General features: G+C 33.5%; 1 protein-coding gene across 1 annotated transcript in view; it reads left to right on the top strand.

Moving 5' to 3' along the window:
• The window catches only part of Tmprss15 (transmembrane protease, serine 15), a 116,216-nt gene that overhangs the window by 57,988 nt on the left and 39,239 nt on the right, over positions 1-18,989 (top strand). Inside the window, exons 14-17 of the mRNA XM_005375963.1 lie at positions 423-548; positions 1,898-2,038; positions 10,038-10,148; positions 12,822-12,954. Coding sequence (XP_005376020.1) covers positions 423-548; positions 1,898-2,038; positions 10,038-10,148; positions 12,822-12,954 — 511 coding nt within the window. The remainder of the gene's footprint in view (positions 1-422; positions 549-1,897; positions 2,039-10,037; positions 10,149-12,821; positions 12,955-18,989) is intronic.

Here is an 18,989-nt window from a genome sequence, read left to right as displayed (position 1 = left end):
TAAATATTCTTGTTTTGTTTTGTTTTGTTTTGTTTTTTGCTTTGTTTTTCTCCGGTACCGGGAACTGAACTCGTGACCTTGCGCTTGCCAGGCAGGCGCTTTGCCACTGAGCTAAATCCCCAGCCCCTGTAAATATTCTTGACCAAAACACCAATGTAGTTTCCAATCAAAAAGTAAAGCAAAACAAAACAAAACACAGGACAAAATAAAAAACTTAGAATGTTGGTTTTCATGAAATAAAAATAAAATCTTTAAAAGTGATTTGCAATTCTACAGGTAATGGAGTTTTAAGAGAAATCAAAACCAGTGTATTGTCAAATAAGTGTTGCTTTTACTTTAAGATGTTTGGGATTTAAATGCACAAATGGAAAAACTACACAATTTAGTTTTCAAAACTAAGTTTTGTATTTTATTTCTTATAGGTGTTTGGATTTTAAATGCACAAAAGGGAAAAAATATACAACTTCATTTTCAAGAATTTGACTTAGAAAATGTTGAAGATGTAGTTGAGATCAGAGATGGAGGAGAAGTTGATTCCTTGTTCTTAGGTAAGGCTGCAGTCTGAATACTATGAATGTTGTATAGCTTGAAACTTTGGACTGCTAGATGGAGCATATCTCAACAGACAATCATTTTTACAGCTAGTAAAATGAAAATACAATAGCATAACATACTGATTTCTATGTGGAACTTTCCATGTGGGACACAGCTGCATTGTTACCATAATAATAATCATCTTCAGCATTCTTGACAAACCGGGTTTAATGTTTTTAAGTCATTAATTCTTACCAGGAAGTATCCTTAAAACTTGCAGACCAAAAGCTAAGCACATCCGTTACTGTAAACTCTAGCTGAATGTCCTCGCAATCAAGATCCAACCACAAGAACACTGCAAGCAATGGATGCAGATGCCCTGGGTAACTTTCTCTTGCACAGGCAGGAGCACAGTGGGGAAGATTCCCTAGTCACATAATCCGTCTGCCCCCAGGCAGAATTCTCCTGCAAAACCCTCAAAAGCCTAGGGTGTATTCTACCTCAGAGAGGATTTTGACAGCCACACACAGAGTAAGGAAAGTCTCCGTAGTGGTAGGATACTACAAAGAACTGAGAAACTTCAAATTTGGTTTTCATATATTCATGTAAGAATACAAGCTTTTCCTTTTTCAATATAAATCATCTTTTTTAATAAACACTCCAGTGTACTTCCTACCAGGAAAAATAAAAAAAATGTGTCATTTCCCCTCTTACTTTGTACATAAATCACTGAAAAGAAAGTAACAAATCCAGAAGTACTATGGTTACAGTTCTCAAACTGATAGATAAAAACTTCTTTTGGGACTAAGTTGTGGGATTTCTAACACATAAAACCATTAAGAAGATGAATGTATTTTTTAATAAGCCGAAGCATAGTTGAGTAAAGCATGTTTACGAAATCCATAAAGTCTAGGGATTAGTGGGAAATAGTTTGAAAACCACCATTTAGGTTTATATTATTTGTCACTAACTCATTCTTCAGGTTTGATTTTATGATTCAACTTACAAATACTATAAAATTAATTTGGACAGAAATATGCTAAAGGGGCTCTAACCTTCATTACTTTATAACCTTTACTGTTCAAAGGAGGTAAATATCTGCTAATGCAGATAATATTATGAGGAATTTCTAAATAAGCTAGAAAGCTGCAGAACTTCAAGTAATATTTAAAAAATTAATACAGAAGTCATCTTTGTAGAAGCAATGTTGAAAGATATAAAAGGATCTACACGTTAGTGACAAGTAACTCCTTCATGAATGAATCACACTACATGTAGCCCTTCATCTAGAAGACAGATGGGAAATAAAGGTATGTCCTTGTTTCAAAGAAATCACTGATTATCCTATTTTCTTCTGAAACAGCTGTGTACACAGGCTCTGGCCCAATGAAGGATGTGTTCTCTACCACCAACAGAATGATTGTACTTTTCATCACTGACACATCACTGGCCGGAAGGGGATTTAAAGCAAACTTTACTACTGGTTACCACTTGGGGATTCCAGGTAAGAAATGTATACATCTCATCATAACTTTTGGAGCAAAATAAGAAAATATGCAGGATTTCAAAGCCTACATAATTTTTATGTTTGCATCCAATGTATTTATTCTTCTTTGTGTTAATATATGTGCCACTAAAAGAAGTACTAGTTTTCTTCATCTTAAAGATTTTCTTCATTCCTTTCTATTTTATGAACATTATCTGTGTTTGTTTAAAGTAGGCATCCATAACATTTTTCTGAAAATCTACTTGCATTTCTCTGCTGTGTGAGTAACTTTGACTGTTGTTCACCAAAGCAAGCCAACTTACAAGTTAAAAGGAGAGTAACTGACCCATACAAACAGAGTACCATGCTCCCTTTGCCAAGGTCATATCCAAGAGCAGCAAGGAAGTAGGCAGGCAAGCTGTGGGAATGTAACAAAATTTAATTAAAAAATTAAACATTATTAACTTAGTAGAGACAACCAGTGCAAAGCATGTAGAGTGAAGGAATTTAATGCTGACATTGCTGGCATGCAAAACCTTTTTACCTTGCTATATATAATATATACGTATACATATATATACATGGACATTTAGATATAGTTGCAAACATTTAATGTGTGTGTGCGTGTATATATGAACAAGTAAATGGAGATAGAGATTTATATGAGTATATTTACATATATTTACATTCATGTGTATGTAAAATATGATATAACTCTTTGCATTCAATAATCTATAAATTTTATAACTAGATCTACTCAAACTATGCTTTTCTTTGTACTATTGCTCCATAATTCAGGGCTTCTTTCTGGTGCAGATGTGTCAGAAAGACAAAATGCATATTTCTTCCTTTGTCTGTCTTTACTTCCTCAAAACACTGTTGTCTGTCTCTCACTAGAATAGGTATCTAGAAAAGAGGAAGGTTGGTATGACTCATTCTTATGTGGTCTATTATTGAATCCTAAGCCTTTCTGGACAATTCAGTCTTGTTTGTATGTCTTCCTTCATTCACAATGGTTAGATCTTTTTTCCCACCCAGAAAGTTGTTTGCTGACTTAGGAAGTTGACCTTTGGATCACTTCTGGCCCTGAAAATCAGAGGCAACATTGGTTATCAAAGCTATTTAGGTAGGGATGCATTGAAACCCAATCAAATAATCTTATCTGGGTTTTGTGATTACTTCTTTTGATTAAGCAGGTTCTTTTGACTTACAGCAAGAATGACATAAATCAAATAAAATAATCAATTAGTGAATCAAATAAAACCATTAAGGTCTATGGAGAAACATATAATATAAATGAAAAGAAATAAAGAATGAGACCCACAAGAAATCAGAATTTACCTTAAAACGGAGGTCAGGAAAAATGACATGGTTTTGTTAATTAGTAAAGAAGAAAATACATTCACATGAAAATATCACTAAACAAGTATTTGCCTGAATATATATATATATATATAAACATATATATATAAATATAATAACTCAGGAAAATTAAATTTGTGCTTTGAAAATATTGATGAAGATAATGGTGACAATGACATTTTGAATTTAGTAAATCTGTCCCTTTACAATTTTGTTATTGCTGATTATGCTATGATAAATTTATTTGTCAATATTTTATGTAGTTTCAATTTGCTTTTCTTTTGCAGATGTGCCTATTAGTTTCAATTAAATTTAATTCAACATTTAATTTTACTTACATTAATCAGTTGGTTTTTCTTTTTTTTTTTGAAACCGGGAATCAAACTCATGAGCTCAGGTTTGCCAGGCGGGCACTTATGCTGCTGAGCTATATCCCAGGACCTCAGTTGGTTTTTCTGATGATACTGTGAAAGTGGATCTGGGTGCTGGATATAAATGCGAAAATTTTAGTAGTAAGCACTTCTAAGAAAGAACATACTTTTGGAAATGTATGGTTTAACAAAAGCTAATTTGTTCTTATTGTTTTACAAAAAATGAATTACATAGTAAAAACTTTGAGTAACAGAGAAAACATAAAGTGACTTTATTATTATTTTTGTGAGTAATAATGGGCATGCAGGAAAGAACACTAAACTAGAATATGAAAACAACAGAGCTTTGCAAAGGAAAAGTAAACACTAACAGTGAGTGGGACAATTCGCAAAACTATGTATTTTCTGGATCTCATTAAAATTACCAGAAAAAAATGGTGAAGATTTTACTGTGTTTTGTTAAAGCATTATTGAATAGGAATCAGTGTATAACATTTCCTACTTAAGATTTTAAATTTCAAGGGAAATTTTTACAGATTTCTAAGTTGAACAAATATAATTATTTTTCAGAGACATAAAATTGAATTACCTTGTATTTAATTTTGACAGCTTAAAAACAAGGATAACTCTAAATTACTTAAGAGATATTGCTGTATTAAAAAGGTACAAATATCAATACCATCCATTTGAATGTAGTAGAATTAAACGCTTCATTATGCAAAGCAACATACAATAAATCAAGTGAGTATGTGGTACCTATTTTACCGGAAGATCAGTCCTTCCAATCTTTTTGAAGAACATTGTCATGGAAGGAACTTTTTAAAGAAGTATTTTTTTAAATGGAGATGAATAATAAAACTGACAGAAACACTTGAGATTAAACTCTGCTCCAACGAATAGAGACTGGAATTATTCATATATCCAAGCAACTTAAATAATTATAGGGAACTCTGCCATGTACAAAAGTGAAAGCATTTTGAAACAAAACGTTAGTAAAGCAATAGTAGTTTAAATTCATACATTAAAGTGCAAATTAGAAGGGAGGAAAACAATTGAAAGAGAAGAATAGATTGTGAAAAGGAAGACAGAAACTCTTCTCTTTGAAAGTATAACAGCTATTGTTTTCCTCAAACTATTCTAAAAATAAATACAATATTAAAGATTATGAAACATGGTACAAATAATTTCTAGTCAAGATAATACCCAAAATTGAATAATCTCTTGCTCTCAACTGCAAAGAGATGATGTAGTTCTTTATATTAATTTACCCTATATCAACTTAATTATTATTTTATTTATGAAATAAATTAACTTTAAGAGAAATATTCTTTGACTGGAGCTGCTGACCATGCTGGAGGTATGCTTCCCAGCTCCCACAGCTGGAACAGATGTTGTGGGGGAGTGAATATTAAGTGGCTGTGCTGTCATCAACACAGTTTTTTCCTATTTAGATTTTTTTAAACCCTTCCCCCACCAAACTGAAATGCAATAACAGAAAGAATTTGGCAGGGGAAGGTAATCAAGCTGGTAACGGGCACACACATTAGACACATATAGGGATTTATATGATCAGATTTGAAGACCATTATAGAAAAAATAGAAAAAATGTATCATAAATTGTTTTCAGTATGCGTGTGCATTACTTATTTTCGAAATTAATTTAGGGTGACCTTATAAGGCACTCAACTGAAATATAATTTTATAATATATTTTTGTATATCTTTTAACCTTTTTAAACATTTCCTTTATATTAGAGTATTTGCAATACTGGATTTATTAAGCTAAGTTTCCTATAAATATACTCTCACTGCTCTTTTCTGATATTCAGAGTCTTAATATGGAATTCATAGTGCAGATCAGGCAACTTGAAAGTGGCAGCTGATTACATTTAGGGGTTTACCGCCCTCCCCAGATTGTGTGGCAATGTGCCTTAGAGATCAATTTAGTTCCATTTTAAACTAAGCATATGTTGACTAAATTAGGCAGGGCTACAGGAGACTTCATAAAGAGAGGATGGGGAAATTCAATTCTTAGCAGTATTTCTTTTTTCCTCTCTCACCATGGGCATAAACCTATCAGAAATAAAATTTCAAAGCCCAGGGAAAATTAAACTATTGGATTAGAGACTTCTTAATGAAGCTGAACTACTATATGTTGCAAAGAATCAAAATTAATTTTCTGCATATAAGGAAAAAGTTTGAAATAGCCTATTTACAACTCTTCTCAGATTTTATAATTTCTATTACTTCCTCAACAATAGGTTATTTAGCCCTAGTCAACATTTTTTTATACTCCAAATCATTCAGCCTTCAGAATCAACTTATTTTATCTGGAGTCATAGGGCATAATCATAACAGCTTTGGTTAAAATACAAAAATGAGCCATAAATTTTATAAAGTAATATATATTTTCTCTCAAATTTTTACTAAGAAGATAATCTAAATTTATTTCTATTTGACTAGCTTGTGCTTTTCCAATTAAATATAGAGCAGCTGCTCATCCAAGACTGACTATGCTAGTAAAAAAGAAAAATTAGCAATAAATGCATATAAAATTAAATTATTGCCATTGAACACTAATTTTTACATGATGATTTTAATAAGCTAAGAAAAAGTAATGAGATAATTTAAAAATAACTAGTGATGACTAACATTCCATATTAAGATATCTGATTATGTGTATGGGATTACTGCTGCCAGCTTTTAAAAATAAATCAATGTCAAAATATTAATTTTAGAATATATATACATAGACATTTGTATTGGTTTTAAATTTTCCAGTTTTCTAAAGAAAGATTAATTCTAGAAGAATAAAGTATATCTTTCAGTACGAGTATTGATGGCCTAAAGAGCACAAAATTGTCTTTGCCCACTTGCTATCTCAGTAATTCGGTTAAAAACTGTGTTATGAAACAAATTGATAATTATATTTACAAAAACATCAGTAATATTATTATATTTTGAGATACGTAATTAACCTTTCTGTAAAAGTTTATAGAAACAACCAACCATGTCTCCCAAAAATATTTTATTAAAGTAAATTAGATTTGGGTTGAAACAATATAGATTTTCCAAGTTTAAAGTATACAAATAGCTCTATTTATTGATGTAAGATAACAAGAGCAAGAGATTAACTATCTTTTCTAATTTACCTGGCTATGTGGAAGGAAAAGTAGTATATTTTGTACATGGAGTGACCATGTTAAAATATCAGTCAAAAGAGGCCTTTTTTTTAATTTTAAAGATGAATGAAAACATATTAACAAACACACAGAAATTTACGAAATAACACAAAAACATTACAAGCAATACAGAATTTCAGACAAGGTGAAAGGAAATTAATAATGGTTGCTGTATTACATATTGATATCTTCAAATTGGTTACTCAGATAAACAAATATAGGCATGTAAGATTGATCAAACAATTAAACATTAACTGTTCCCTTCAATAAAGCAATAGAATTCAGTAGTACAGCTATTTTAACTATCCTGTGTATACGTATATAGATATTTTTCCCTTCTTTCTTTCTTTTCTCCTTTCCCTCATCCCAGTTGTTCTCTCCTTCTGAACAGTTTCCTTCCCTTTAACAATTAAATGTTCTGTTTTTGCTATTAAGTGTATGTCTACCGAACACTTATTGTATACATATTAGTAGACTAAAATATATATATTTAACTTACTCTCATGATATACATAAGACAAAAGGGGTACATATTCTCATTTCACAGTTAAGAAAACTGAGTCTCAAAAAGATTAATATATTGGACTAAGGCCAAAAAAACCAAGAAAGTGACTAAAAGCTTGTATCAGTGTCATACAGTTTCAAAGCCTGTATTTTAACCACTATTGAAATTTAAATATGTAAACTGTATCTTATAATTCATACAATCTATATCTTTTTCAAATCATTAAAAGTAGCGTTGACCAATTGCTTTACATTTTGACAATATATTTTTTGAAATCATACTTTCTAAAAAGTGTTTTGTGTTATGTCAATTCTAGTATTCATATTCATGTTCATTTTTGCAGGAGTTTAATTATTTAATAAACATGACCTTAGTTAACTTTAACAAATACTTGCTAGCTTCCTATTCTGTGCCATTTTGCCAAGCTTCAGGGATATAGCAACGGGGAACTTCAACAAATTGGATAATACACCTGTTATATTTTGCAGTCCATTTAATGAATGGCTGTGCTTGATTACAGGATAAAGAAATCTTTACCTCCATTTATTTTACTTCAATTTTTTTTTTGCCCTTTGATATTTTTCACAAACCTAATCACTTTTCCAGGCACTTTAAATGTTAAATTAACTAAGACTTCATTTTAAATAAAATGTACAGTCTAGATTAGCATCAAAACTTTCATATTATTTAAGAAAAGCTGTTGCTATCTGTCCAACTAAGGCACAAACCTTGGTCTAATAACTTCAGTGAGAGGGAGGTAAAATACCATCTTCATCTCATCTTTTACTTTCTGCTCCTTCCATTTCACTAGCGCTCCAGTGCCGAATGACAAACAGTAGAAATCTATCACCAGTGTAATTTTCTTTTGGTCAACATGGCTCCTAGCCAGAAGCTAGCTCTTCCGTAGGATACAGCTGCAGTTCTGCTCTTGCTGTGGTCGCTCAGATTCTGCAGTGTAATAAACTTGTAGCTGGGGAGAGGGACGCTGGTCTTACTTCCAGTCAGCACAGTAAGAGTCACTTGCCCTATGGCAGCTGGCACTTGGTTTGCTGAGTGGCACTATTCTTCTGTCACCCACATTAACACTCTCTAAGGACCCTAGTTAGTCTTTTCTTTTCAATTTTAGAAAAATACAGTTATCTCCTTTCTGTATTTTTAAGTCACTTTATTTTATTTTTTGGTTTTTTGAGCCATGGTCTCATGATGTAGCTCAAACCTACAATGAACTCATTACATAGCCCAGGCTGGCCTCAAACTCTTGGTGATCCTCTTGCCTCAGCCTCCAAGTGCCAGGATTATAGGTGTACACCACCACACCTTGCTTCTTTTCTTTAAATGTGAGATCTAGGTTGATAGTCACTGGATCAGGTTTGAGTATTTGTGGTTTTGTAAGTGTATATGTTAAAATGTAATACTTTTCTTTAGAGAAAAATAAAATTTAAAACTTCTCTGCAGAGAAGAATGGAAATAATTCCTTTCAAGTACTATAACATTTTGGCATCATAAATAAGTGATCCATGGAGTTTATTAAATTTGTTTCTAATATCCTTGTAACTTGAACTGTGATACCTCACCTTGACAACAATAAAGCAGGTTTCCTCTGTTATTTATATATGTTAAGTTCGTCTTTTCCTTCAGTGTGTGAGGTAAGGGATAGGATTAAGCCTTTCCGTGATCAGTACCATCACCATTCTCAGGGCATCTAAATCCCACATGATTCTCAGCACAAGTCCTAGTAGCTCTCGTAAGATATGATGGGAAAACACCCTGAAGGAAGCAAAATCCTTTCTCCTAGCAATATGAGGGCAATCTCAGAGCAAATCGTTTTTATGACCAAACAGTGCCAGAAAGCAGTGCATTGACTTCCTCTAATCAATGGCTGTTTCTCGTAGGCCTGTTTCTGCACAACTCACCTTCTGTGAACAGCCATCAACTCCTTCCAGAACCACCCAGTTCCTTCTTTGTCCAACGTTTTCATGTTCCTTCTGTTTTTCCAATGAGGCAAGCACATTCCTGCTCCCTCCAGCAACGCTCTGTTTGTCTGAACTCCATCTTGAACTTTCTTCCACATTACTGGCATTCTGGGTTTTCCATTTACTTATGACTTTCCTTTTCTATTTGACCATGATTTAACTGAACCCACTATGTCTGTCCCAGTCTAACTTTGTTTCTCCCAAAAGCCAATATCCACATTTCAATATAACAAGTACCTGAAGGTGTCATTTGGATGGTGATGCTTATGCAATGGCTGTCACGTGTATGTTATTTTGGAGTGAAGGAGTTTTGGAAGAGATGCTAATGAGACTATAGGATACATGTATCCCAAGCCACTCAGCCACCGCTAGGAACATCCCCAAACACTTCTGCAAAGCAGATATCTGAGGTTTCATCTACCTTGCTTTAAAACCACCTGCTTAGTTTGACCCTATTTCTGGTAATTCTGAGTAACATAGCGCATGGTGTATTAGTATTAAAGTTTGCTCCCCTGTATGCTTTGGTGAAGTGATAATGGTTAAAGGGACCTAAGTGGAAAGTGTGCTCTAAAATCATCCATTTATACTTTATTTATCTTACACACGCAACATTCTTTTCCCATAGAGCCCTGCAAGGAAGATGAGTTTCAGTGTGAAAATGGGGAGTGTGTTCCACTGGAGAATCTGTGTGACAGAAGGCCACACTGTCAGGATGGCTCAGATGAAGCACATTGTGGTATGTGCTATTTTTACAAAAATACTTGCATTACTTTGGCCTCTACGGTTGGATTCAACAAATTCACGAAACAAAGATTATTTGTGTTTTTATAATAATGTGTTTTGAATGTGAACATCTCAGTGATTTCAGAAGTTTTGCACCGTTCTGGTTAGAAGAAAAGTTAACATTCAAGCTCTAAGTTTTGTTTGTTTTTTTAAAATTGGCTACATGAGATAAGTTTAACTCTAGGATAACCAATGTTCAGAAAGTATACTTAAACTACCATGGGAGACAATAGCTCAGATCAGGTGCTGTGGCACCAGTCATATTGACTACTGTGTTCTGCTCACTGCCTACAGGCAGAGCCATGTGCATGCTTATTTATAACTCTCTCCTTGGTCCTTATCATACTCGATTCTTCAAAATTTTCTATTCCTCCTGCCTTGCTTAGTTTCATTCCACTCCTCCTTTCTGATTCCTATAACAATTGAGAAATGCATTCTTTTACTGTCTTGTTTGGATTTCTTAAAATATACCCAGAATAAAGTTCCACATCATTGTTATTTGAGAGATGCAAATTAAAACAACACTGAGATTCCATCTCACTCCAGAAAGAATGGCTATCATCAAAAAATCAACTGATAACAAATGCTGGTGAGGTTATGAGGAAAAAGGAATTCTTCTGTGCTGTTGGTGGGAGTGTAGACTGGTGCAACAACTGTGGAAATCAGTGTGGAGATTCCTTATAAAACTAGGATTAGCAGTCCCATTTCACCCAACTATTCCCATTCTGGACATCTTCCCAGAAGAATTGAAAACGTCATACCACAGCAATGTATGTGCACCCATGTTTATAACAGTACAATTTATAATTGCTAGATCTTGGAAACAACCCAAATGCCTATAAACTGACGAATGGATAAAAAAGATGTGTCTTTTTTTTTTTACATAATGGAATACTACTCAACCATAAAGAAAGATAAACTTGAGAGTCTTATAGATAAATAGATACAACTCGAGATCATACTCATATGTGAAATAAATCAGAGCTGCATGTATAAATATCTTATTGTCTTGTTAGTGTGAGAAGGTTAAAGAGTACATAAGAGCCAGGGCCGGGGATATAGCTCAGTGGCACAAGCACCTGCCTGGCAAACATAAAGTCCTCAGCTTGATTCCCAGTACAAAAAAAGAAAAAGAAAAGGAAAGAAAGAATAAATAAGAGCCAAAATGTACAATAGATTCTGTTAATAGGGAAGAAACTGTTCAAAAGAAAAGAAAAACTGTGATTAGAGAAAGGAAAAAGGAAGGAAGGAAATCTTAGTTTATTGAAAAGAAAGTTTTGTGCTAATACTTTTTGGGCAATATTTCATGGCTGTATCTTGTATCCTGAACAACTACAATGAGTATAATAATACCCAATGTATTAATTACTGCTACTCTCCTACTAGCCTGTTTTGAGGCTGCTTTATTGTTATTTTTACTTTTTCCTGTTTTTAAAAAAAGGAAAATATCCAGTGCTTACATATGATATATGTCATGCACTGTAACTAAATGCTACGAAACAATTCCATAACAGAATTAGCTCTACTTTGGTCATGAAGAAATTGCAATTTGGGGAGGTTAAATGGCTCCCAAAGATCAGACACCTAGTAAGAACTGAAGCTATTTTGAAACTATGTCTTTCTAACTCTAGCCAGTGACCTAAGTATTTTCGTAAAAAGGCTAAAATGTAAACAATAGTTATAGTATAGTGTTTGCAGGAAGCTTGATTACCATTGCTGATGTTTTCTTTGGTAACCTGGCTTATTTTGCTGCATTTTCTACCTAGGGACAAATAGCCCAAATATTCCATCCCAAACATTTGCAACATAGTGGGAAGACAAACAGAAAAAAGAAAGAATACCTGAAGAAATGTGCAGGAATATATGCCTAAAGTTTTTTTTCTGAACATAATTCTTTTCTTTAATTAAGAAAGTTAAGTTTTCCTCCTGTGGTAGACTAAATTTATATGCTATCTTCTTTACACATAATTTTATTTTCTGTTTAAATGCTGTGCTGACCTGCAATGAATTGTCATATCTCTGTCTTCTATGTTATTACAGTTATATGAAAGACCAAAATTAAATCTACTCAATGTATGTTTTTCAAGTTAGGTCTTCCAACACACTCCTAAGGAAAACTACAGTCACTTTGCTCTAAATGTTAAAAACATTGCACATTAAAGACTGTCACTTACTCCTATCCTGTCACTTACTCCTTTGTAAGTAAGCTGTCACTTACTCCTTTGAGCTTTGCTCAGAATGACTCGGTGTGATCTACTGTTTCTAATGTAGCCACTTCTTAAATTTCATCTAAATTTAAATACATTTGAAATTGTAATTTTATATTTAAAATTATACTTAGGTACCTATATGGGATATAAACTGATGATATGATAGACATATACAATGTTGAATGATTAAATCAAATACCTATCCATAAATGCAAATGTTTATCAGTTTGTTTGAAATTTTTAGCATTTCAAATATACAGTATTTAATATTATCATTAACTAGGAACATCATGCTGTGCAACAGACCTTGCAAAGTTTACTCCTCTCATCTAAATGAAATTTTGTGCCCTTTGACTAAGTTCTCACCCTCTCCACCCTGCTCCTGGTAACCAGTCTTCTGCTCCCTGAATCTTTAGTGCGTCTTCTCAACGGTACCATGAGCAGCAATGGATTGGTGCAGTTCAGAATTCAGAGCATTTGGCACTCAGCTTGTGCTGAGAACTGGACCACCCAGATTTCAAATGAAGTTTGTCAATTGCTGAGTTTAGGGTAAGTAACATTACCCAGCTTTCTTTTAGGACATTTTCTTGTTTTACATTTTTATCTTTATTACTTCATGTTTGCACTATGTAATGACTACATTCTGCATAGGAAGTTGGAACATTATACATTCCCTTTCCCCTCTCCTTCTCCCACCTCACTCCAGCTCTTGGTTTCTTTCCCATTTACAAAAGAAATTCTCTTCTTTAAAATGATGTCAGAAATATGTAAGTTACAGATTTAGAAAATACATATGAGCAAAAAGAAGAAAATGAAAGTCATGATTAATTTTATTCCTAAATAATGACTGTTAATATTCTTTGTATAAATACTATTGTTATGGTCTATATCCAGATGTCCCCCAAAGTCTCATGTGCTGATAGGGGAGCTTTTGAGAAGTGATTGAATCATGGGGTCAAGATACTCATCAGTGGATTAATCCACCAATCATTTTATAGCTAAATGTGATTTGGGGAGGTGAATCCTAGTGGGAGGAGATGAGTTACTGGGGCAAGACCTGGAAGAGTATATGGCCCTCCTCCCCTTTGATCCCTCTCAGCTTCTTGACAACATACCATGAACTCTGTCTTCTCTGTGATGCCCCTTTGCCATATGCTGCCCTGCCTTGGAACCAGCTGAGTATGGACTAAAACCTCTGCAAACTGTGGGCTGAAACAAACCTTTCCTCCTTTTAACTTCAAGTGTCAGGTATTTTTTCTTAACAAAAAGTAACTTAGTAGCTAAGACAATATATAAATTTACCATACTTGTTTCTTTCTCAACAGTCTCAAAAGTAATCACGGGAAAAATAGAAAGTGAATACTTCTTTTATATGGTAGACTCTCTCAGTTTTAATACAGCCTTCTGATCCCTGATGCTGAAGGTGTGGAGATTCACAGCTGTATTGAATCTCATCTAGTTATTTTTATCACTTATAGTACTATATTATTTACCAGTTTGTTTGTTGTACTAAACTCTGAGGTCCCGAACGATAAAGACAATACTGTGTTAGCTTTCCACCGCTACGTTACATACCCGAGATAACAAGCTTATAAAGAGATAAGATTACTTTTAGCTCACAGTTTTGGCAGTCCCTATCCATGATTGATTGACCCTGCAATTTCAGGCGGTGGTGAGACAGAACATTGGGGCAGGAGTGTGTAAAACTTCTTACCTTATGACATGAAGGCAAAAAGGAAGGAAGGAAATGTGATGGGGTCCTACCACCCTTATCTAGGGGGAACCCCCTTTGGCCTAAAGATCTCCTAGTACTCTCCACCTCTTAAAGCTTTCACCATCTCTCAATAGCTCGTCCCTTAGGGTTAGCCTCCAATACTTGGCATTTGGGGTATCTAAAATACAAACAGAAGCTTGTGTCTATTTTCTACATTATTGCTCATCTCTAGACCAAGCCTTGTCTCAAAAAAGATGCAAAATAAATATTTACTGAAATAATGGACTATTCATTATGCATACATAAGTATATCTTTGTGTTTTTTGCAGTGCTGGGGAATCAAACCCAGGGCTTCACGTGTATAAGGCAAACACTCCAGCACTGAGCCATATTCCTGTCCATAAAAATACTTACTAGATTAGATTAGATTAGAGAGACAGGTCTAGCTACCTAAATATATGACAAAATTGTTCAACTATGTATGCTTAGCATTTTCTTTTTCTCCTGAACTGGTACCTGATTTTCTCACTTATTTTAGAAGATCCAAAATTAAAAGGAAGGGGGCTGGGGATTTAGCTCAGTGGCAAAGCACCTGCCTGGCAAGCGCAAGGTCGTGAGTTCAGTTCCCGGTACCGGAGGGAAAAAAAAAAAAAAATTAAAAGGAAAATCATCCATGTCCAGCCATATGTATACCACCATCAACATTTGGTAGATTTCTCTACCTTTCCTAGTTTATCAAAATGTGATTGTCATCTTTCTGAAGGGCTCTTCTGTCTGGCTAGTTGTTCATAAAATCTTCAGGCTGTCCATAAACTCTCAAAATTTATTTCAAAGAGATTTTCTTATTTTTTTTCTCACTAGACATAACCTGACATGCAATAGTTAATTGTCTAACTTAGCCCATAAATGCTGTTTAATTGCTAGCAGACTAAAAGAATTGCATGTATACTAACACCAAGATAATTCCCATCCACTACCTGCACATGTTTTAACCATGGGAAAACGTGTGGAGGTTCCACAGAGAGTGGTGAGAATGCTCCATAACTTCTCGCAATTGGAGTGAACGTCTCCGGTTTCCCTTACTTACCCAAATTCTATGCATTCAGAATGGGAACTCTTCAGCTGCAAATGACACCCAAGTGATGTCAGTCTCATTAGGAACTCAATTACATTCAAAAGCAAAGGAAGGAAGTCAATATTATCAGCCATTACACAATAATCATCAATTTGGTTTATGTGTTTTAGAAACTTCCTGAATTTCAGATGTACCCATGTGAATGTATAATTATTTTTCTTATACATTATATACCTCATTCTGATAAAAACCTTTCCAATATGTAATTTGAGATGAGTCTTGTAAGACTGTGGGGCGTAGGCAGAAAATGTCTTTTGATAGTTAACAAAACATGGAAGCTGGCAGTTGTTTATTTTCACTTCCAGTGAAGTGCTGAGTAAGTAATATTGATTCCACTTTCCTACTTTAACAATGATTTTAGTTCAATAGCTAATTCAGAAAGGTGACACCTTAGGAAGTTGTTTGAATCTACAATCAAAGTTGCCAGTAATGCTAAGAAGCTCTTTATAAACTGAGTTTGCACAGAGTAAGCTAAGGAGATTGGTAACTTTACTTTGTTTCCAAAATGGTGCATCAGAATGTTTTGGATAACTGACCTTTCATTGCCCTGGAGCTTTGTATTCCAATTCACCATCTTCCTAAGTGGAACTTTATGACTATATATATAGGATTTTTTTTCCATTATGGCTGTACAAATATTAACTAAACTGCTTCCCATAGATGAATACGTGAGTCTTCAGATGAGACATTTATTTAAAAAGAAAAGTTACAATGATCAACCTCTTTGATAAAATTTTTAAATGAATTTGAATGAAATATGTTAAGTAACAATGCTATAGTTCCAAGACAGAATAAAATAGAGAGACACCACGTTTTTGTTACATTAAATAATACACAACATAAATATATTATTTTAATTACTCATGGATCAGAAACACAAATGTTGGCAATGATATTGTATTTGGCCCACTAATGATTAGCTATGACTTTTTTCCTTAAATACTTATGTGGTGGTGATAGACATATAAATATGGAATTTTATGTGATAAATACAAGAGAAGCTAACTCAATTTGGGCATATCAACCTTTTAGAAAATGACCCAAACCAAGTGTAACAAAGTCAATTAAATATTATTGTGTACTATTTATTTGTATGTTTTTCTTTCTCCCAGCTAGATTTTACTCTTAGTTCACTGGCTTCATTTCCTATGAATGACTGTTCTTCTAATTGGAGTTGGGACAAAGAACTAGAATTTTTTAGTGTTCATAAAACAACTAGTGCATCCTACTGCCTTATGTACAATATTTTTATGAAGATCAAGTGCTTACTTTGTTCTGAAATGAATCGAGTAATTTGTGCAAAGACTTTAATCTTTGGACATGTGCTCGCCTATTAAATAGTTTCCATAGTGCTCTAATAATTGAAAGTTAGTGCCTTAATGAGAATTTGTCTAGACTGGTACATGGTAACTGAAAGAAACTTACAGAGTCTAAATGATGTGTGTTTGGTACAGTGGAAAGTAAATTAGGAGTCAATTTATTAAAAAGCACTGTTGTCTCTCAAGATTTTTTACACAGATAGAGTACAAAATGCAATTCTCCACAGATTCTAGGAAATCATAGGAGGCAGATTTTACCAGATTTTACTTTTTTATAATAAACATTTTAATTCCCTGCCATTTACAGTGCATAAGTAAAAAGTACTTTAACATTTTATATATTTCATCAAAATATGAAAGAAAATATTTTATACTTATGCATGAATAAATGTTAAAAAAACTCAAAGGAGTGATTTTTAAATGATAATCTAGGAAAGAACACTGCACCGTTACTAACCTAATATATGAGAGATGCAGTCGAGTTGCCTTGCTCAGGCATTAAAAGCTAGAAGTCGTCAGCCTGTAGAACCTTACAAAATTTTAACAATATTAAAAAATGTAAAAATAGAGTTAACTTTTTGTATCCTAATATTTTTATGAGGAGCTGATGTTAATTTTTAAATCCCATTATTGTCCTATGCAAGATGTCTTCATTTTGCCATGAGAAACATTTATATGATCATCTCCAAGCAGAACAGAAATGCAATTATTTCAGTGTTCTTTGACTGCAGAATTATTTTGAAAATATTAAGGGAGAAGATTAAAGTGTTTTATAAGTCTTTTAAATAAATATAGCAAAATTATGTAAATTCCTGTGCGTGCACTACAACAAATGCAGTTTCATAATTTGCCACTAGGTCTTGGTAAATTGAAAATAAAACCAGCATGGGAATATGGTGGACAACAGCACTCCTATTCCTGTCCATATTTTCTCTAAGTGTTCTCCTAAATTTTAATTATGTAGGAAAAGTCTTATTACAACTTAGCACACAAACAATAAGACAAGACATGAGAAATAGGAGAAAAAAATGTATCATTGACTTTCAATGGCTCTTTTCTGTTTGCTAACTATACAGAAACAAATATGCTCTATTCTTTTTCATTTCTAATTTACAACTTCAGCACCAGCAACACTTTTTTAGTTTATTCTTAGCCTCATTACTATGATATAGTTAGGTGGGAGAAGATGTGAGCAAATTAGTAGGAAAAACATAATTTTACTGGATTTAAGTGACTTAATTAAAAAGCCTATTGTTTACCTCAAGTCCAAATTATAACTCTGATTTCCTTCCTGCCTTAAAATTAGAAATACATTAATTAAAAACAACTAAGATACAAGTGATAACAAGCTGCAATACTTTGAAAATCTTCTTAGATTAATTTTTGGTAGGCTTTTTACCTATCAAGGCTTGTGAAAATTAAATGGTAATTGTGTGATTATGTGTGCTATGGGTAAGGGAGTGACAATAAGCATACCATCAATTTGAATTCCAGGAGCTACATCAATTCCTGGATGTATCACGTGGTTATACAGAAGAACAATTGCTCTCGGTCTCAGACACTGGGATTCAGGGTAGTCTAGTCAGAGCTTCTCACTGTGTGCTTTTAGTACCAAATCAGTAATATCATAGAAACACACATTCCAAAAGCCATACTTCAAACCTACTAAATAAAAAAATCCAGAGTAGGACCTATCAAATTGTGACTTAATAACCCCCTCAGGCAGTTCAGATGCATGCTAAAATTTGAGAACTATGTAGGTTGGTGTTTTTAACCTTCTTTTATGTATCAAGGACACTTTTGTCAATCTGGAGAAACTTACCAACCTCTTCTGAGGTTCATATACTTAAATGTATAAGCCAAAACACATATAAACACAAATAAATTACACTGACAATTATCAAAATATTAAAAATATGACATGGTAATATATATTTCTTTATTAAAGTACCGAGTATGATACATTTGTGGCTCTAACAAGTACAATAATATCAAAGATGTTTATAAATGATATCATATGTGTGTATGTGCACAGTATTTCCAATATGCTCTGAAGAGAACTGAAATTTGATGACAGTATTATCAGTACTGTTAAGATACTGTGATCAGTCACTTACATTTATACCGGAACAATAGACTAAATTTCACTTAAAAATAAAGAGGCACCAATTTCTTTTCCAGCCACATTCTAGCATGGACTACCAGGGCCTCTATGAAACCCAGGCTAAAAGATAAGGATGTTGGCCATAGTGAAACCTAGAAGTCTTATTCTCTAAAGAGCACAAGTGATCTTAGTGGTAGTTCTTTTATATTTGCCAGGAACTCATTATCTTCCATATACTTCTTTGGAAGGAAACATAAAACTTGGTAGTTTGGTTTCACCTGATATAAGCAAAACAAAGTAACACCAAAAAAA

This window comes from Chinchilla lanigera, unplaced genomic scaffold (assembly GCF_000276665.1).
Source record: "Chinchilla lanigera isolate Chin_1 unplaced genomic scaffold, ChiLan1.0 scaffold00006, whole genome shotgun sequence".
In the NCBI taxonomy this organism is placed as follows: Eukaryota; Metazoa; Chordata; class Mammalia; order Rodentia; family Chinchillidae; genus Chinchilla; species Chinchilla lanigera.
The sequence above is the reverse complement of the archived record's forward strand: the minus strand, read 5'-3'. Positions and strand labels throughout refer to the sequence as shown.